Consider the following 21,817-nt stretch of genomic DNA (forward strand, 5'->3'; position numbering starts at 1 on the left):
ACTTCTATAGTAAAATAAACCAGTTTTATTAAATCAACTAGTTCAACTACTAAGCACTTACTATAAATAGAATAATGTAGTACTTACTAAAAATAAACAAGTTTACCTAGTTCTAACTGGTTCCATTAAACACTTTCTAAGTAGTACTAATTACTAAAAGTTAATTATCAGGGAGGGGGGGTATGTCGACAACGACATACCCGATAACAAAAAATAAGAAGAGGAAGAAGAAGAAAAAAAGAGGAGAAGAAGAAAGGAAAAGGAGAATAAAAAAAAGAAAAAAAAAGAGAAGAAGAAGGAATAATAGAGGAGAACAAGAAGAATTCTTCTTCTTCTCCTCTATTCCTTCTTCTTCTCTTCTTTTTTTTTCTTCTTTTTCATCTTCTTATTTATTTCTCCTGTTATTTCTCTCCTCTTCTTCTTCTCCTTCTTCCTCTTCTTATTTTCCTTTTTTCTCTCCTTCTTTTTCTTCTAAATATGAACATATACATAAATGACTTTGATCATACATAACGTTCAGATTCCTACACAATATGAACAAAATTACAACAGAAAAAAATAATAAAAATTCTATGAACAAAATAAAAATTCTATGAACAAAATTACAACAAAAAAATCATAAAAATTCTATGAAAAAATTGACATATTATTTGCATATATATGAACACACAAACTTTTGCATATGCAACAATAATATCACCGCCACATCTCTGGACCAAAAAAGACATATGCCGCCACTAAGGCCAACACTGTCAACTGCAAAACTGCCTTCAAAACCAAGCGTAAACTTCAGATCCTCAACTCTTTTTGCTTTGATTTTAGTTTCCATTACAAAGAGAAGGGAGGGGCCTTCAAGCTTCACGATACTGCGAAGCTCCCGAACTGCCTCAGGGTTCCCAAGCCCCCAGCAGTTCCAGCTTAAAACACTAATTGTGACTGGCAGGACCGCGACGCGGTCTCTGCCGAGTTATCTGGTGTAGGCTTTTTCTTCTTTGGTTCATGAGCAAAGTTATCTCCCTGTGTATCGTTGCTAGCTGTGGTTGGGTCCTTGATGCTTGCACCTGCGTCCCCAACTGGATCGCCCAAACTCCCATCTGTAAGCAACAAGGGTTTAGCCACGGATTTGTAAACTTGATGAGAAGCATCTTTTCGCTTCGGTGGCTGCATGTTCTTCATAGGAGATGTCACTTCCTCCCCAGGTTCCTTGTTTGTACTAGAATTCTTTGTGGTTGGCTTGCTGTGAGACTTTGGTTCCTTGGAGGAATTGTCGCTGGCCGCCGACTTCTTTGCATCATCCGACGCACGGAGTTTAGAGCCAAACGGCAGCTCACCCTTGTCATGGCGTGAGCCCAGAGTAGCACAATAGAGCTCTGAATGCCCTAATCTACCACAGGAGAAACAGAAATAGGGCAACTGTTCATATTGAATGTCATACAAGTCCGTCTTCTTTCTCCTGGCAGAATCGATCAAAATCCACCTTCTCAAAGGCTTGTCTACCTCAATTGATATCCTTGCTCGCAGAAAACCACCATTATGATCAAACTTGACAAACTGGGCGTTTTTATCAATCTGCTTAGCGATCGACATCCACCACACCTCATCCCTTAGGTTATATGGTAGATCCATAACCCTAGCCCAAATCTGCAGACGATCGAACTGGACCTCATCAGGCAGCATACATTCGTCAAACTCAGCCATCACCACGGCGTTCGTACTGATATGCCATGGCGAGCCGCCCCACACCCGATCTTTGTCCCTCTGATTCTCAAATTCTGCTACAAACACGTTCACGCCCGCTGATCTAAACTTCAATCCACGCGGGTTGCCCCAGTACGGCCGAAGCGCATTAGCGATGGTTTGGATGTGTAGATGGTTCCGGTGGAGCACCTTCCCGGCCAACAGCCAGTTCGCCGGCCTCCCCTCGACGCGATCATCGAGGATCAGAGGAGTAGCCTCCTCCTCGGATATGTCAAGTTCCCCCAAGGCCTCCTCGGGTTTCCTTCTGGTGGCGCAGCCCGCCTTGGGATCGCTCCCCTCCCCCGAGCCCGTGGCGCTAGGTGCAGCCATGAGCTCGGAGCACTAGCCTCTTCCTCTTTCTCTTGCACCGGCAACGAGTCGTTGGGCAAAGTCGACTCCACTTCAAACCCTAATCGCCGCCAGGGGTTTTAGGGTTTGGGGAAATCTTGTAATTACTGTCAGCACCCTGTCTTCTGCTCTCGTAGTCCCATCTACGCCCTATGTTGTACGTAGATCGTTGCGGCCTTGTACCCTTTTCACTCTTTCTTTATATCAATGGAATGATACGCCTCCACGTATTCGTGAAAAGAAAAGTAAAGACCGAACAAGCACAAAGTCCATTTACTCCCTTCCCTAGTGACTAAGAGCAAAATGCAAGCCGGGATGTCAGGAAGGAAATTTCATGGCTGAGAATCCGATCTTGAGAAACTAAGACAACTCTTGTCAAACAGTATATTATTATCAGGCAGGCTATTCATTATCTTAGCACACAATTACTTGATTCTTTTGTACTCTCTTCGTTTTAATTTACTCCGCAAATTAGATTTGTCTGAAGTCAAATTTTATATACTTTCAACAAGTTTGTAGAAAATATATTAACATATACACCACCAAATGTATATCATTAGATTCATCATTGCATATATTGTCACATCATATAAATTTGTTACTGTAAATGTTCATATTGTTTTACACAAACTTGGTCAAACTTTATAAAGTTTGACTTCATTCAAAACTTGTATTCAGAGTAAATAAAAACGGGGAGTACATACTGCATGTCACGTCCACAGTCTTCTTCAGATGCAGACTCCTGGAGTAAACAAGCAGGTTGTTGTTTCATTAATAAATCTCTTAAATGGCTTCTCGTAAGATGTAGACTCCTGAAAACAAATAGGCAGCAATCACTATCAGATGTGCACTACGCGTACTTCCTAGTCCCTGTGCACTTAAATTTTATAACATCTGGCCGGACACCACACTCCACGGCAACGCACAAGCCCTTTTCCACAAAAAACTTCCTACAAGCACCGTATCTCTATACCTCCTATTTTAACATGTGCATGACATTATATATACCACAAACTTCCATTCAACAAACCAAACCAAAGCAGAGTACACAGTACTAGAAGAAAGGCATTTGGGTGCATAATTGAAGATGGCCATCCACAGGGCTTTGCTCCTTGCCATCCTGGCTTGCATCTGCCTATGCAGAACTGTCATTGCAACTCGTGAGCTGAACAATGAATTATCGATGGTGATGAAGCATGAGAAATGGATGGCGCAGTACGGCCGCGTGTACAAGGACGCCACAGAGAAGACGCGCCGGTTCAAGGTTTTCAAAGCCAGCGTTGAATTCATTGAAAGTTCAATGCCCAGACTCACAAGTTCTGGCTCGGCGTCAACCAATTCGCTGATATCACCAATGATGAGTTCAGGACAACCAACACAAACAAGGGGTTCAAAGAAAACTCCATGAGAGTTCTTTCTTCAGGATTCAAGTATGAGAATTTGTGTTTTGATGCCCTTCCAGAAACGATGGACTGGAGGGCCAAGGGAGCTGTCACCCCTATCAAGAATCAATGCTAGTGTGGTAAGTCATAACACATTGTGATGGATTGCTTATACATGGTAATATCTTCTAGGATGATACTATAACAACACAATTACTTCTAGGCTATTGCTGGGCATTTTCTGTTGTTGCCGCGACAGAGGGTATTGTAAAACTGAAAACACACAAGTTAATCTCACTGTCGGAGCAAGAGTTGGTTGACTGTGATGTTCATGGTGAAGATCAAGGCTGCGAGGGAGGACTCATGGATGATGCCTTGAAATTTATTATCAAGAACTGAGGACTTACCATGGAGTCCAGCTACACATATAATGCAACTGATGGCAAGTGCAAGGCTGGATCCAATAGTGCTGCATGGCAAGTGCAAGGCAACCAGCACCGGCTTTGAGGATGTGCCTGCCAATAATGAGGGTGCCCTTGTGATGGCAGTTGCAAACCAACCAGTGTCTGTAGCTGTCGACGAAGACGACATGACATTCCAATTCTACTCTGGTGAGGTGATGACTAGCTCATGCGGCACTGATTTGGACCATGGAATTGCAGCCATTGGATATGGAAAGACTAGTGATGGCACAAGTTATTGGTTAATGAAGAATTCATGGGGCACAACTTGGGGCGAAGATGGGTAATTGAGAATGCAGATGGACATTGCAGACAAGAAGGGCATGTGTGGTCTTGCCACGGAGCCTTCGTACCCCACCAAATAAGAAGATCACCAAATTCCACCCAATCATACATATGCACAGTTCTCAAAACACTAAGGTCCCCAAGTAGAATGCATAGTTCATATGTGTCCGTGTACAATAATGCATCTTATGTCTGTACATTGTTATACATTGTAATTTAATACCATGTGTGATACATTGTGTTTTAACAATTGATAGAGAATTATGTAGATATATATTCCATGAAGCTTTCAAATGGCTAAAATATTTCAATGTGTGTGTGATTTCTAAATAGTGTCCTCGGGTATTTATAAGAATGTAATGTCTTAATAGACTAGGAGGCATCCTACTAGTGATTTATATCACGAGAGCATACAACATGCAATATTTCAAAGGAATCAATCCATTCGAACTAGATTATGAGAAAACTCCACTTCCAAGAATAGCGTAACACACGATACCTTATGATGAGGTCATAGGCAAGACGTAGGGAATATGATTATGTTATCTTAAATTATGATGTTCATCGATATTGTATTTTAATCTTTCATGTGTCTTTTTGTGTATATGATCAATTGAAACATCTATGGGTTTTTATTCATATACATTTAGGCATTCAGCTTCAACTCAAAGTTACAGAACTCCTAATTGTGCACCAATAAAAATATGTATCCGATGAAAATTTAGGATGAACAAAGAATCATCTTCTTACATTAATATACTAGTATGCACGCACGTGGACGTCAACATAAGTGTTTTTGGTGATAGAAAAAAGCATTAGGCTATGCTGCAAAAAGGAAATGCAAAATAATACGTTCTATGTATGAATGCATTGAGGAATATTATTGTTGTAAAAAGAAATATTAGAAGTGTGTAATTCCTATTGATTGGTGACAGAATTGTAAAACACAAAGGAAAATAACCAGCAGGCTAAGATTCATTAATTGTTTAATTTAGATTTCTTCTCTCTCTTGTCCTCTTTCTAGACCGATCCCAAGCCACTCAGCACGTCGCTGCTGAACACAGCATGGCCTGAGCGGCATGCACTTTGTAAAACACAATGGTTCTAAAATACATTGGAAGCAGCTGATAGGTACTGTTCATGAGAATCCCATTGCTTTCAACCGTTAGATTGAGGATATCAACAATCAAGATCGATGCTCTCGACACATTCAAAACTCATACAATATATATTGGTATAGATTATAGGGAACTGTTTTATTGTGTGGAACACTAAGAATACACATAGACTAATAAAGTGAAAGTTGCTATGACAATACTTTTATAGACTCCATATAATTTATTCAAATTGATTCTATAACTTGTAATCAATTGTTCACATATTGTTAGTACATCAGAAATTGAACATCCTTCTAAATGGTCAGAAGACACTCTACTTACAAATTAAAATGTCATTCACTCTAAAAGAATTGTAGCATTGGAGTGAATGCCTAATTTCATAACTTGAAGTAAAAAATGCATTGGTATGACTTCAAGTTGAAGTATACTTCGCAGCAAAGTCAGCAATATGCTTATCTGAGCTTCCTCCTTCCTGCATTGCATCCTTGGCCTTTTGCATCCACTTTGCAGCATTTCTTTTGTACTCATCCTTTCTATCTCCGTCCATCACCTCTCTAATGCACCTCTCGACCTCCATCGTCTTTAGCCATCCGTTATCGCCCTTCCGCACTCGCACACCCATGCCCCACACAGTCTCCACATACTTTGAGATGGTGGGTTGGTCAGCCCAATGTGGGATTCCCACAAGAGGAACACCACTAACAATTGCCTCCAATGTCGAGTTCCATCCGCAGTGGGTAACAAAACAACCTACATGTATGTTCATAAATTTAGATCTAAAGTGTTGTCATTTTTGTTTACTTTGTAAAGCATTTATATATTCTTGTCCATAGAAAGTAAAAGAAATGTAATGTGTGTAACCATACCGATAGCCTTGTGTGACAAAACTTCTAGTTGGGGGCACCACGCAACAATTAATCCACTGTTCTCACATTTCTCCTTGAGTTCTTCAGATAACTTGTGTGCCTCATTGGATCTGACAACCCAAACAAAAGGTTTGCCAGAATTGCATAGTCCACTGCCAAGCTCCTCCAATTGGGTTGCATCGTAGTTAGAGACAGTACCATAGGATACAAGCACAACGGAGGAAATGCTATGCTTGTCTAACCAATCCATACAGGATGCACCCTCACTGAACAAGTTGAAACCATAAGACTTGTTGGATGGTAGGCGATTATCATCAAGATAGTATGATGGCAAAGTTGGACCTATCATATTCGCTCTCCATGTTAACTCCATGTACTCTGCCTCCTGCTCAGTTGGCAAAATTTCAAATATCAAATTCTTTCTGAAATGGACTAAATATAATCAAGCATAGAAACGTCATATTGACAGGACCGTTCGTTCCTACCCGTATGAATCATCACATCATCAATCTGATGTGACATAACAAATAATGGAGCGTCGAACACTTGTATGTTTAGTTGACGTGCTGGTAGCATATATATGAGGCCCTTATGCCACCTCCAATAATTTACACTGGATTTGTCATTTTGCACCATCCTTGCGTTAGAAATGTGGAACAGAAGATTATAGAAACGTAATAGATGTGTCCTCCTTACACACCCTGTCATAGCTCTCTCCATGAGAAATGAAAATTTATGTGTCTACGATGCTTGTGTAGCGCATTACTCCTCTTAAATGAAAAATGAAAAAAGAAATATGCTAATTGATAAAAGCAATGTCTCTTGTTAAGATATTTAGCACTGATAAATGCACTAAAAATACATATAAATTAATACATTTCAAATGTATTAAGGAAGCAATTTTACCATCTAGTTTTCTAGCATCTGAAAATGAAAATACACAACTAAAATTAGAATGCTCTGCTCTCATCAGTGCCGAATGCGTAAGATTAATTCCTAACGACCTCTTTAAGTCACGTGGTCTCTTTCTTGTTGCAAAACTTATTAGATAACTAGAGCAGAGCTGACCAGTCTCAAAGTATGGCGTACCTTTGGCTCGATGTCGTGGAAAGAGTTGACGAGCACGTCGTCGGCGTCCTCCAGCCCGTCGAACTGCCCAATCGACGTCTTTGTGAGCACCGGCTGCGACTCCGGTGCGACCGCGAACGGCGGCATGTCCTCCGGCCCAAGCTCCACGCCCAGCGCTCCTCTCGCGAGCAGCGCATGCCCGTCCGTCGCCGGCAGCGCCAGTCGCCCCGCCCAGAGCTCCCCATACACGATGTCCACTGCGCACGGCTGGGAGAAGAAGGCCGCGGTGGCCACGCCGGCCGCCCGCGCCACCCGCAGCGCCCACGCAAGATGAGGGTCGTAAACCAGCACGCGCACTGGCCGCCCAGCGCACGCCTCCGACAGGAGGAGCTCCCGCAGCGTCTCGGACCCGACGGCCTCCAGTCGCGGGAAGTACTCCGCGTAGTCGGGGCACGACGCCATGCCACCAGCGTCGAAGCCGTCCGAGATGGCGGCCACGCGGAACGGCGCGCCAGGGGGCGAGGTGGTGGAGAGCACGTACCGGGTGACGACGAGGGTGGGGCGGAGACCGTGGTACGCGAGGCGGCGGCCGAACTGGAGTATCGGGTTTGTGTGGCCCTGCGCCCCCGGGAACGGGAGAAGGAGGACGCTCGGGCCGTCACCTGCTCCATGGCCGAGGATTGAGCCAGTGGTGCCCGTGGTCTCCATGTTGACAGCGTTCATTCATAGGGTTTGCCCAAAGATAAATAGGCATGGAAAGTTGGATGCAGAGTGGCGCGTAAGGTTTCTCTTGGGAATGGTCAAATTTGTTGCCACGCTCCTGTCTGTGTGTCTTGCACTGACGAGTGGAAGGAACCGGGAAGGTGGTGCGGCTGCATTCTCGACCGCATGCGTATAAAAAGTTGTACTAGTTTATTCTCTTTCCAGGATAGAGACGGAGTAATCTAATCTATCGTGTCCACACAAAAACCCAGGGGAGATATGGACATATTTGTTGTTTATTTGTCACGTATTCACGGACCCGGTTCGATGTAACCGAGGTCCACAATTCTAGGTATAAAAATTTGTCCAAAAATGGCTGTAATATGAGTAAAATTATACTGCAATTATTCACTCCATTAATATGCTAATATATGTTAGTCTCCGCAATTATCTTCCTAATCTTTTTCCCTATAATAATCTTTCCCTAATCTTTTTACCTACTAATAAAGCAGTCATTGTTTCTGGTCGTACGTCATTGGCATTTTTGCATAAAAGCCCCCGCGATTTTGGGTATCCGCGATTTTGGTATTCAACCACAGTAAATAATAAGTTCAACTCCCCGTATTGACGAGAGAAAAAACGAAATAACCCACCGCCCGCCGATGCATCAGTCCTTCCCCACATCAGCAGTCTTAAATGACTATTAGTCCACCTCGCAGCTTTGTATTGATCCTACAAATTTATATATGTTCGAAAGTAGAGACAATCAACAAGCCGAATAACAAAGCAGAGATGGCTGATCAAGAGAATAAAGAGAGAGATCAGATAAAAACGAGCCTCCCTCAAGGCCAATGCAATCACGGCCGCGGACTTGCCTCACGGAAGCAGAACAGAGCCGTGGGCGCTAGATGGAGAAGTGGAGGGAGTGGCGCTGGGGTGGTGGTGGGGAGCCCCTCTCTCTCCGGTGGATGGCTGGGGTGACGGGGGCAGCGGGACGGGTGCGCAGTGGCGCAGAGAGGGTCTCTATCGAGCTGGACTTGGCGCTGGACGTCGCGGGTGATCCTCGTGTTCGTCGTCTCCATGCCCAGACGAAGCAGGCAGCGATGAGCCGATGACGGCTCTCGACACGGTCGGAGAAGGCGGGGCGGCGCGGATCTGGTGCTGAACAGCGGCGGGAGCTTGAGCATCGGGGTCGGAGATCCATGGCGCGGGTGTGATTCTCCCTGTACAGAAAAGATACGGGGGTGAGAGGTGAGGGAGAGATCCAGAGGGAGGGAGTTAGGGAAGGGAATGGAGAGGGGGAAGGTTAGCGGAGCAACGGGCCGGAGTAGCAGGGGCGGTAGCCGGCCATGGCGCCGGTCGCCGGACTGGACGGGTGGAGGCGAGGAGGGGCTGCAGGCGCCGGGGGTCGAGGGGAGTTCCTTGCTCGGGCACGGTTGGTGAGGGAGGCGGTGTACGGGCGGCGCGTTGTTCCAGCGCGGCTGGGCTGTGTATGGGCTCTTGGCATGGAGAAGTGGCGCTGGGTGTGATGATGTGGAAAAGATAAGAATTGAGTGGTGGAAAAGGAATGTCGGTGGGATTGAGTGCTTGTTGCTACTGCTTTTTTTTTTAAAACGATGTGATGTTTTTTCTTCTGCTTTTTTGCATAGAGCTAGGTGTCGGTCTCCTGCTTTTTCTGGCGTAGAGGCTAGGTGTCCGATCTCTGCTAGCATAGTACAATTTACTTGGCTGCTGTTTAAGCCTGCCATATCTTAATCTTAATTATGAATACATTAGTAGTTACAGTACTTAAAAGATGTGTGACTGAAATATTGGAAAGATTTGTTTAAAAAATATTGAAAATAAATACTATTTGTTAAGGGAAAATATATTTCAGGCTCACCTATGGACTACCTGATCATCAATATATTCCTCGAGTCTTGATTTTCCTAATAGATTTGTTTAAAATAATATTGAAAATAAATACTATTTCTTAGGGGAAAAGATATTTCGGGCTCACCTATGGACTACCTGATCATCAATATATTCCTTGAGTCTTGATGTTCCTGATGCCGTTGATGAGATAGAGATGAGGGACGAACAAAGAGTTGAGAGGGTACGGCAACGCTGCATCCTGCTTGAACTGGATCTGGAGAAGGGGTTGTGTCCTATTTCGACTCTCACGTCGGCGAGAGCACTACTAGGAAAAAGGCTACTAGCAGCGCGGGTAAAATGGCTACTAGCAGCGTGGGTACCCGCGCTACTAGTATCGCGCTACAGCTAATAGTTAGTAGTAGCGGTGTGTGACACCCGCGCTATTGCTATTACAGAACCGCGCTACTACTAACGTAGTAGTAGCAGCGTGCTTATAATACCAGCGCTACTAGTATCCTAAGTACTAGTAGCGCTCAATTTGTTCCCACGCTACTACTAACTATTTAGGATTTAAAAATAAATAAAATCAACCAATTCCATTTTATGCATACAATTCCAAGAAACAATAGTGATGGAAAAATGTCACTATCACACAGTTGCCATATTCCTTATTCATGATTCTACTATCACACAGTTGCCATATCTGCTACCCACAAGTTTCTCATTCTACATGTCCTCACTCGAATAGTAAGAAAAATGAAAAGGAAAAATAGAGCTAATCTGCCTTTGGAATGTCCTTATTCCTGAGTAATATTCAATGGAACGGTGCAATTGCACTGCAGTCTCATGGATTCACTATGCCGCTTCAACATCTCATTATCCTGTAGCTGGAAATGAGCATCAGCAAGGCATATAGATTTTATCAATAAATGGAGAGGAAGCATAATCTCAGATGATACAGGAGACACATGGACTAAGATTCTGATACAATGCGAATATGCACTATAAGTACACATATATTTCAGTTACAAAATGATATTTAGTTAAAAAGTTACAAATAACTGAATGAAACTCAAACTAGATATTTCAGTTACAAAAAATATTTCAGCTTAGGAATGCAGTGTATAAATCAGACTAGATAGATAACACTAAGCTTAAATTTTAAATGCAGTTTAAGTACTAGCACCTACCAACTGAATATAGATTTTCCTTAGTGCATTTGCACTAGGAAACTAATCCTAACGTATCAACATTTTGATCACCATTATATCCCGTTGTGAATCCAAGGAAATCAACAGTTCTATAAGATATGGCTAGAAAACACTGGACATAACAGAAAGTAGCCACTTCTTTGTTGTGTGGAAAATTTCTCAGGATTACTTCACTATGGATTGGGTAAAGAATCAATAAGGACAGCACCCACGGTATAACTCTCACCTTCTTCTGGGTGAAGAAGAAGGTGGCCACCGGCTTGAAGTACTAGGTGACAGGCATTTCTTCAAACATGTTCCAGTGAAAGCCGGGATTTGGCGCCAATTGCCATAGTCGTCATGCGCCTGTCACAAGACAAAAAAAAAAGAACTACCTTAAATTGCTATACGTTTGGTTTTCTTCCTCAAACATGAACGAACAAAAAAATGTTTGGCTGAAACAGATAATCAGCTATATGTTTCTTTCCGCTCCTAAATTGCATAAGGAAATCTTCATCTATTATTTTACTCTATGCCTACTAGCTACAACCTGTTGGATAGAAAAACACCTTCCACCATATGACTGTAGCTTGCCTAAATAACCTCAAAGTAGAAAATGCACGCTCGACACTTGTGTGTACAAATTGTAAATCAATGGTTTTGCCCTTAACCATTACTGTCTCTAAACAACACTTTTTATTCAGTACAAAATCTGTGACCTAATTAGAACTTGTTCCAATTAGTTAACATGAAAGAATCTACACTGAAAAGGCATAATCAAAGAGCTGGACTTCAATATAGGAAGATTAAATTCCCAGTGGGGAGAGGGTGGGCAGACTGCTCATGTTGCTAACAGGCTAACTTGCACGCGACGCTGGCGGCGCCTATGCATAAGCACGGCCACGACGAGACATCGGCGGCCGAGGAGGCATCGACGGCAGGATTAAATGCAAAAGAAATGTTTATAAGGTGCTGATAACTCGTTACCAAGCTACCTGATAGCAAATTAATTCATCTAAGCACCGAGAATAACAAAAAATTAGTACGCTGTTTGGTCCAATTGGTCAAGGCCCAAAATGCAGGTCAAGACCAACTATATCAACACCTATAAGAACCTCTACCTTATGCATGCCTCATATGCGACCTTACAATAATCTACTCCTATGGGTGCCCAATGCTGTAATCTTGAGAAATCACCAACAAAGTTCAGGCAACAAAAGGCAAAGAACGGAACAAACCTGCGGGAGCTTGACGGTGGTGGAGGCGGCCATGATGCAGTAGCCGAGGAGCTTGGAGACGAGCGGGAGCAGGCATTCTTTCTCCGGGATCTTGGCGTCCAACAGCGCCGAGAGGACGCAGACGAAGTTCATGCCCAGGATCTCCAGCTCCGTCATCTTCAGATTCGCCAATCTCCAAATCATCCAATACAAAAATCAGAAGAAAACAAGGCAGAGGATGCTTCAGTCAGGAGGGCGAGGGGGGATGAGGGAGGAGGGAGTTTCCACATATCCTCACGTCGATCTGCACCGGCGCCATGGCTTCCTCAGCATGGATGGAGGCCACGGCGAGCGAGGGACTGGACTGGAGGTCGAGGGACGAATCTTTCACCGGAGAGGAGCTGGTTGCCGTCGAACTGGGCGAGCGGGACGGGGACGGTGCGGGGGCGCTTGCCGAAGCAGGCGGTGCAGCGCTTGTGGGCCTGCACACAGGGGAGGCAGCAGGTGAGGCGGGAGCAGCCCGGGCACCGGTACTTCCACGGCTGCTCCCCGCACTCCTGGCACGGGGCACCCTTCTCCCCGCCGCCGCCGGAGCCGTAGGCGGCGGCGCTGGGGGGCGGGCCCTGCGCGGGCGACTCCCGCTCCATGGCGGGTTGGGACTTGGGAGAGGAGGAGAGGAGGTGGGAGCAGAGACGGGATTGGGGATCTGGATCAAGCGTTGAGTGTTTTTTTGAGACATGGAGTGGGATGGTTGGTGGGGTGGGAGCAGATGCAGGTGGTAGCGTGGGGTTTATAACCCGCGCTACTACTATCGACTTAGTAGTAGCGTGGGTTTATAATAACCCACGCTACTACTATGGCTGGCCCAGAAGGCACGGTGAAAATCACTTAGTAGTAGCGAGGGGTAAAAACCTGCGCTACTACTATTGGGTTATTAGTAGCGTGGTTTCCTTAAGCTCGCTACTCCTAATTAGCAGTAGCGTTTGTTTTTAAACCGCGCTACTGCTAAGATTCTATGTATAAGGTTTTCCCTAGCAGTGTGAGAGAGAGAGAGAGAGATGTGGTCATGGCTATGCCGATCATGTCCTTAGTCCTTCCGTGCACCACCTCTATGCATGTGGCTACTCCCCTCCGTCATATCATCTCACTTGCAACTCTGCATGTCCTATCCTGATCCTGTTCGAGCCCTGATGTTGGTGTCAAGGGAAGCAACCGTGTTGGCGCAGTCGGCGTGCTCCTACTGTTGGTGGTCGTCAGTGGCGGAGCTAGACCAGGAAGACTCGAGGGGGGGGAGGGGGGGCAAAGAGAAAAAACAATTTCTAGGGGGTGCAAAATCTCTATTTTTTCCAATCCATAAATCTCTATAAAGAATTTCTTCACTATTTTTGCCCAGTCTGGGGGGGCGACGTCACCTGCAGGGATGCATGTAGCTCCGTCAGTGGTGGTCGTGTATCAACAAAAGAGCATCAAGCATTGTAAACTCTTTACTATCTAATGGTCATCTTATCTTTGAAGTGGTCAACTAAAAATATGAATTCATGATAAGACGAGGAAGATTCTAACAGATTGAGAGATAGAGCTTGATATTTCACCATAATAAATAAACTCTAAAATATCACGCAAACCCTAAAATTTATTTCATACAGTTGCAATGCACATGCTTTTTTTGCTAAAATGTCAACTTTTATTAAAAATAAGGAAATTCCCACGTTTAACCATATTATCAACATTTATTAAAAATGGATATAAAAATTGATGCACAATGACACATGCAGCAGGTTATGCCCATTTATCCGCCCGGTGCAACACACGGGCATTTATACTAGTAATAATAAAGCAATTACTGTTTCTGGTCGTACGTCATCTGCGTTTTTGCAAAAAAGTCCCTCTATTTCTTTGAAGTCAACCCGCAGTCCTATTTTCAGTGTGTTCTTGAGATAACATTCCATTTTGGCAAAAAAGCCCCTGACGTCCGGCGTGCGTTTGAGAGCACGGCGGGCACGGGAGTGAGCTCGCGGGCGCGCCTGCGACAGGCCAGCCTAGCCGGCAAGTCCTCCTGCTGCTTGGCGAGGCCCTTGGCCTTCCTGCGGGCCGAGGCGTTGCGGAACGGGCGGCGGATCTCGGCCGCTCCGTCGTGGATCCGGCGGCGGGCGGATCGAGATGGGAGAGGCGACAACCTCCATGACAGGTCCCTCGAGGACACCAGCGTGGATCTGGCAAAGGACAGATAGAGATGAAGAGGCGACGACCACCATGGCGGGATCTGGGGCAGAGGAGTCAGGGTCTTGTGGCGGCGCTCGCCTGAGCTCCTGGCGCCGAGGAGACATCGGGAACGGGCGAAGGACGGGGAGGCAGGTCGGAGACAGGCCGGATCTGGCGATTCCCGATGACGAACGGGCGGCGGCGGTCTCCATGCTGTGGGGTCGGCTCGAAGCTCCTGCAACGGGCATGGTAGTCTTCCTGTTGAAGAAAAGAGAGAGAAGAGAGAGACAAGGGAGAGATAGAGAGGGAGAGAGGAGGCGGGGCAATGTCGCGGTGCAGCTGCTGCTCACCTAGGCGACGACATCGGCAGGGCCGCCGGGGCGTGGGTCGGAGCTGAGGACCTCAGGCGTCCATGGCGGCTTCCCTGTAACAGAGAGCAAGAGAGATAGAGGAAGATGAGAGTAAACGGGAGAAACAGAGAAGGGAAGAGGGAGATGACGGGGAAAAGAAGGCAGGGGCGACGGGGCCCTGGTCGGTGGCTTCGGTCGTCGGCGAAGAAGGAGCTCGGGGTCGAGGACAAGGTGGCTGCGCTCGGGAGCAGCAGATCGAGCCGTGGCACGACTATGGTGGTGATAGACGGTGTCGCGACGAAGAGGAAAGGATGACTACTAGGAGGAGAAGGAGCAGCAGGGAGGAAGGATAACGCCACAAGTGAAGTCAGAGCGGCGGCAGCATCTGTCAAGGAAGAGCGGTGGCGGAGAGAAAGGGATGGATGGATACTAGGAGGAGTAGGAGGAGCAGCAGAGAACGAGGTGATGCTGTCGCCTCTCGCCTCTCCTAGTGGGCACCTGTGAGTCCGTGACTATATGCTGTCAATGATAACATTCTTTATACAAAGTAATTTTTACATGTCTGCAGGCCACATGCAAATCCAATCGAAGACACCAGAAACACACACATGCAGGCTCTTTGCAGAAGAGAACCCCCTCATCTGTTTTGTACTTTTGATACATGAATTATCTGACACTGATCAGATACTTCCTCTGTTTTCTAAAATTTGGTACACAAATTATCTGACACTAATCATAGTATCTGATAGTATGTCCCAATGTTTTGTTGAGTACTGTTTTAAAAAATACATACTTCTAAGTTTGTATTCATCCTGTACATTCATCATTCTTTGTAAACAAATAAGTTACCATTATACATGTGAAGAAAAACTCTTCCCTCCCGTGTTTGTTCAAAACAGAGAAAAATTGCAACAACAAAAAAAACGATTTGCATGTTTATAAATTGATCTTTCTAAATAAAAAATGCAGTTTTTAATAATATCACTAGTAGAAAAAGGGTCAAACGTGAAACACATTAGTGCCGGTTTGTAAAAAAACCGGCACTAATGTGATCAATAGTGCCGGTTCGAATGGCTATGCATTAGTGCCGGTTCGTAATGAACCTTTAGTACCGGTTCGTGCCACGAACCGATACTAAAGGGGTGGTGGCAGGCTGGCGTCAGGCCAGGGCCCCACGAGCCCCTTTAGTGACGGTTTGTGACACAAACCGGTACTAAAGGTAGACCTTTAGTACCGGTTTGTGTCACCAACCGGCACTACAGAGTCTTAACCTATAGTACCGGTTGAAGACACAAACCGGCATTATAGGGCAATTTTCAAACTCTACCCCCCCCCCCCAGTGTATCGCCATTTTAGTTTTGAAAAAATCAAAAGAAAATGATAAAAACTTCAAAAATTAAAATCCTTCGAAAGGTAGTTATATTACTACATCTACACGTTAGGAAAATTTGAAAACTTAAATTTGGACATGTTTTGCAAAAAGTGTAGGGAAAATGTAAAACGGCTATAACTTTTGCATACGATGTCGGAAAAAACGTATAATATATCCAAAAATTCAGCACGAAAATCTGGTCAAACTACGGCCTGTTTGCAATTTTTTAGAATCCTCAAATTCCAAAAGGAAAAAAAGATATGGTCAAATTTAAGTTTTTTTAATTTTTTTTTGTTAAATCTGGTCAAACTACTTATTCAAGAAGTATTAATATTACTACATAATTATTCAAGAATATTAGTGTAACTAAATAATTATTTCAATTTTTTGAATTTTGGTCAAATCTGGTCAAATTATGGTCAAACTATGGTCAAACTGTTGGGGAACGTAGTAATTTCAAAAAATTTCCTACGCACATGCACATAGCAACGAGAGGGGATAGTGTGATCTACGTACCCTTATAGACCGACAGCAGAATCGTTAGCACAACGCGGTTGATGTAGTCGTACGTCTTCACGGCCCGACCGATCAAACACCGAAACTACGGCACCTCCGAGTTCTAGCACACGTTTAGCTCGATGACGATCCCCGGACTCCGATCCAGCAAAGTGTTGGGGAAGATTCCGTCAGCACGACGGCGTGGTGACGATCTTGATGTACTACCGACGCAGGGCTTCGCCTAAGCACCGCTACAATATTATCGAGGATTATGATGGAAGGGGGCACCACACACGGTTAAGAATAAGATCACGTGGATCAACTTGTGTGTCTAGGGGTGCCCCCTGCCCCCGTATATAAAGGATCAAGGGGAGGAGGCCGGCCGGCCCCTATTGGCGCGCCAGGAGGAGTCCTCCTCCTAGTAGGAGTAGGACTCCTACTAGGAGCGGGAAAGAAGTGGGGAGGTAGAAGGAAAGGGGGGCGCCCCCCCCCCCCCCTCTCCTAGTCCAATTCGGACCAGGGGGGAGGAGGCGCGCGGCCCACCTTTGGCTGCCCCTCTCTCTCTCCACTAAGGCCCATATGGCCCATTACTTCTCCCGGGGGGGTTCCGGTAACCCTCCGGCTCTCCGGTTTTCTCCGAAATCACCCGGAACCCTTCCTGTGTCCGAATATAGCCGTCCAATATATCAATCTTTATGTCTCGACCATTTCGAGACTCCTCGTCATGTCCGTGGTCACATCCGGGACTCAGAACTAACTTCGGTACATAAAAACTCATAATATAACTGTCATCGAAACCTTAAGCGTGCGGACCCTACGGGTTCGAGAACAATGTAGACATGACCGAGACACGTCTCCGGTCAATAACCAATAGCGGAACCTAGATGCCCATATTGGCTCCTACATATTCTACGATGATCTTTTATCGGTCAGACCGCATAACAACATACGTTGTTCCCTTTGTCATCGGTATGTTACTTGCCCGAGATTCGATCGTCGGTATCTCAATACCTAGTTCAATCTCGTTACCGGCAAGTCTCTTTACTCGTTTCATAATACATCATCTTGCAACTAACTCATTAGTTGTAATGCTTGCAAGGCTTATGTGATGTGCATTACCGAGAGGGCCCAGAGATACCTCTCCGACAATCGGAGTGAAAAATCCTAATCTCGAAATACGCCAACCCAACATTCACCTTTGGAGACACCTGTAGAGCTCCTTTATAATCACCCAGTTACGTTGTGACGTTTGGTAGCACACAAAGTGTTCCTCCGGTAAACGGGAGTTGCATAATCTCATAGTCATAGGAGCAATAGCAACATACTAAACGATCGGGTGCTACATTTCTATGGTTAGGAAACATAACCATCTTCGATTAACGAGCTAGTCAAGTAGAGGAATACTAGTGACGTTTGGTTTGTCTATATATTCACACAAGTATTATGTTTCCGGATAATACAATTCTAGCATGAATAATAAACATTTATCATGATATAGGGAAATAAAATAATAACATTTATTATTGCTTCTAGGGCATATTTCCTTCAGTCTCCCACTTGCACTAGAGTCAATAATCTAGATTACACAGTAATGATTCTAACACCCATGGAGCTTTGGTGATGATCATGTTTTGCTCGTGGAAGAGGCTTAGTCAACGGGTCTGCTACATTCAGATCCGTATGTATCTTGCAAATCTCTATGTCTCCCACCTGGACTAGATCCCGGATGGAATTGAAGCGTCTCTTGATGTGCTTGGTTCTCTTGTGAAATCTGGATTCCTTTGCCAAGGCAATTGCACCAGTATTGTCACAAAAGATTTTCATTGGACCCGATGCACTAGGTATGACACCTAGATCAGATATGAAATCCTTCATCCAAACTCCTTCGTTTGCTGCTTCCGAAGCAGCTATGTACTCCGCTTCAGATGTAGATCCCGCCACAACGCTTTGTTTAGAGCTGCACCAACTAACAGCTCCGCCATTTAATCTAAACACATATCCGGTTTGCGATTTAGAATCCTCCGGATCAGTGTCAAAGCTTGCATCAACGTAACCATTTACGATGAGCTCTTTGTCACCTCCATATATGAGAAACATATCCTTAGTCCTTTTCAGGTATTTCAGGATGTTCTTGATCGCTGTCTAGTGATCCACTCCTGGATTACTTTGGTACCTCCCTGCTAGACTTATAGCAAGACACACATCAGGTCTGGTACACAGCATTGCATACATGATAGAGCCTATGGCTGAAGCATAGGGAACATCTTTCATTTTCTCTCTATCTTCTGCATTGGTCGGACTTTGAGTCTTACTCAATTTCACACCTTGTAACACAGGCAAGAATCCTTTTTTTTTGCTTGATCCATTTTGAAATTTTTCAAAACTTTGTCAAGGTATGTGCTTTGTGAAAGTCCAATTAAGCGTCTCGATCTGTCTCTATAGATCTTGATGCCCAATATGTAGGCAGCTTCACCGAGGTCTTTCATTGAAAAACTTTTATTCAAGTATCCTTTTATGCTATCCAGAAATTCTATATCATTTCCGATTAGTAATATGTCATCTACATATAATATCATAAATGCTACAGAGCTCCCACTCACTTTCTTGTAAATACAGGCTTCTCCAAAAGTCTGTATAAAACCAAATACTTTGATCACACTATCAAAGCGTTTATTCCAACTCTGAGAGGCTTGCACCAGTCCATAAATGGATCGCTGGAGCTTGCACAGTTTGTTAGCTCCCTTTGGATCGACAAAACCTTCGGCTGCATCATATACAACTCTTCTTGCAGAAATCCATTCAGGAATGTAGTTTTGACATCCATTTGCCAAATTTCATAATCATAAAATGCGGCAATTGCTAACATGATTCGGACAGACTTAAGTATCGCTACGGGTGAGAAGGTCTCATCGTAGTCAATCCCTTGAATTTGCCGAAAACCTTTTGCGACAAGTCGAGCTTTGTAGACAGTAATATTACCGTCAGCGTCAGTCTTCTTCTTGAAGATCCATTTATTCTCAATTGCTTGCCGATCATTGGGCAAGTCAACCAAAGTCCATACTTTGTTCTCATACATGGATCCCATCTCAGATTTCATGGCTTCAAGCCATTTTGCGGAATCTGGGCTCACCATCGCTTCTTCATAGTTCGTAGGTTCATCACGATCTAGTAGCATGACTTCGAGAATAGGATTACCGTACCACTCTGGTGCGGATCTTACTCTGGTTGATCTACGAGGTTCAGTAGTATCTTGTTCTGAAGTTTCATGATCATTATCATTAGCTTCCTCACTAATTGGTGTAGGTGTCACAAAAATAGGTTTCTGTGATATACTACTTTCCAATAAGGGAGCAGGTACAGTTACCTCGTCAAGTTCTACTTTTCTCCCACTCACTTCTTTCGAGAGAAACTCCTTCTCCAGAAAGTTTCCGAATTTAGCAAAAAAGTCTTGCCTTCGGATCTGTGATAGAAGGTGTATCCAATAGTTTCCTTTGGATATCCTATGAAGAAATATTTCTCCGATTTGGGTTCGAGCTTATCAGGTTGATGCTTTTTCACATAAGCATCGCAACCCCAAACTTTCAGAAACGACAACTTTGGTTTCTTGCCAAACCACAGTTCATAAGGCGTCGTCTCAACGGATTTTGATGGTGCCCTATTTAACGTGAATGCGGTCGTCTCTAGAGCATATCCCCAAAACGATAGCGGTAAATCAGTAAGAGACATCATAGATCGCACCATATCTAGTAAAGTACGATTACGATGTTCGGACACACCATTACGCTGTGGTGTTCCGGGTGGCGTGAGTTGCGAAACTATTCCACATTGTTTCAAATGTACACCAAACTCGTAACTCAAATATTCTCCTCCACGATCAGATCGTAGGAATTTTATTTTCTTGTTACGATGATTTTCAACTTCACTCTGAAATTCTTTGAACTTTTCAAATGTTTCAGACTTGTGTTGCATTAAGTAGACATACCCATATATGCTTAAGTCATCTGTGAAGGTGAGAAAATAACGATATCCGCCACGAGCCTCAACATTCATCGGACCACATACATCTGTATGTATGATTTCCAACAAATCTATTGCTCTCTCCATAGTACCGGAGAACGGTGTTTTTGTCATCTTACCCATAAGGCATGGTTCGCAAGTACCAAGTGATTCATAATCAAGTGGTTCCAAAAGCCCATCAGTATGGAGTTTCTTCATGCGCTTTACACCGATATGACCCAAACGGCAGTGCCACAAATAAGTTGCACTATCATTATCAACTCTGCATCTTTTGGTTTCAACACTATGAATATGTGTGTCACTACTATCGAGATTTAATAAGAATAGACCACTCTTTAAGGGTGCATGACCATAAAAGATATTACTCATATAAATAGAACAACCATTATTCTCAGATTTAAATGAATAACCGTCTCGCATCAAACAAGATCCAGATATAATGTTCATGCTTAACGCTGGCACCAAATAACAATTATTTAGGTCTAATACTAATCCCGAAGGTAGATGTAGAGGTAGCGTGCCGACTGCGATCACATCGACTTTGGAACCATTTCCCACGCGCATCGTCACCTCGTCCTTAGCCAATCTTCGCTTAATCTGTAGTCCCTGTTTCAAGTTGCAAATATTAGCAAAAGAACCAGTATCAAATACCCAGGTGCTACTGTGAGCATTAGTAAGGTACACATCAATAACATGTATATCACATATACCTTTGTTCACCTTGCCATCCTTCTTATCCGCCAAATACATGGGGCAGTTCCGCTTCCAGTGACCAGTCTGCTTGCAGTAGAAGCACTCTGTTTCAGGCTTAGGTCTAGGTTTGGGTTTCTTCTCTTGAGTAGCAACTTGTTTTCTGTTCTTTTTGAAGTTCCCCTTCTTCTTCCCTTTGCCCTTTTTCTTGAAACTAGTGGTCTTGTTGACCATCAACACTTGATGCTCCTTCTTGATTTCTACCTCCGCAGCTTTCAGCATTGCGAAGAGCTCGGGAATAGTCTTATTCATCCCTTGCATATTATAGTTCATCACGAAGCTCTTGTAGCTTGGTGGTAGTGATTGGAGAATTCTGTCAATGACGCAATCATCTGGAAGATTAACTCCCAATTGAATCAAGTGATTATTATACCCAGACATTTTGAGTATACGCTCACTG

The 21,817-nt window shown here is 44.3% G+C and overlaps 1 protein-coding gene and 1 pseudogene across 1 annotated transcript; one reads left to right on the top strand and one right to left on the bottom strand.

Moving 5' to 3' along the window:
• Positions 1-2,659: 2,659 nt before the first annotated feature.
• LOC125535957 lies at positions 2,660-5,370 on the top strand (annotated as a pseudogene).
• Positions 5,371-5,531: 161 nt separating this feature from the next.
• On the bottom strand, positions 5,532-8,031 carry LOC125535956 (UDP-glucosyltransferase UGT13248-like). The gene is made up of 3 exons (XM_048699036.1): positions 7,287-8,031; positions 6,198-6,582; positions 5,532-6,081 (listed from the first exon to the last, which is right to left on the bottom strand). The coding sequence occupies exons 1-3, from the start codon at positions 7,986-7,988 to the stop codon at positions 5,744-5,746; spliced, it is 1,425 nt and encodes a 474-aa protein (XP_048554993.1). The 5' UTR covers positions 7,989-8,031; the 3' UTR covers positions 5,532-5,743.
• Positions 8,032-21,817: the final 13,786 nt, after the last annotated feature.

The sequence above is a fragment of the Triticum urartu genome, chromosome 2, assembly GCF_003073215.2.
Source record: "Triticum urartu cultivar G1812 chromosome 2, Tu2.1, whole genome shotgun sequence".
Lineage (NCBI taxonomy): Eukaryota > Viridiplantae > Streptophyta > Magnoliopsida > Poales > Poaceae > Triticum > Triticum urartu.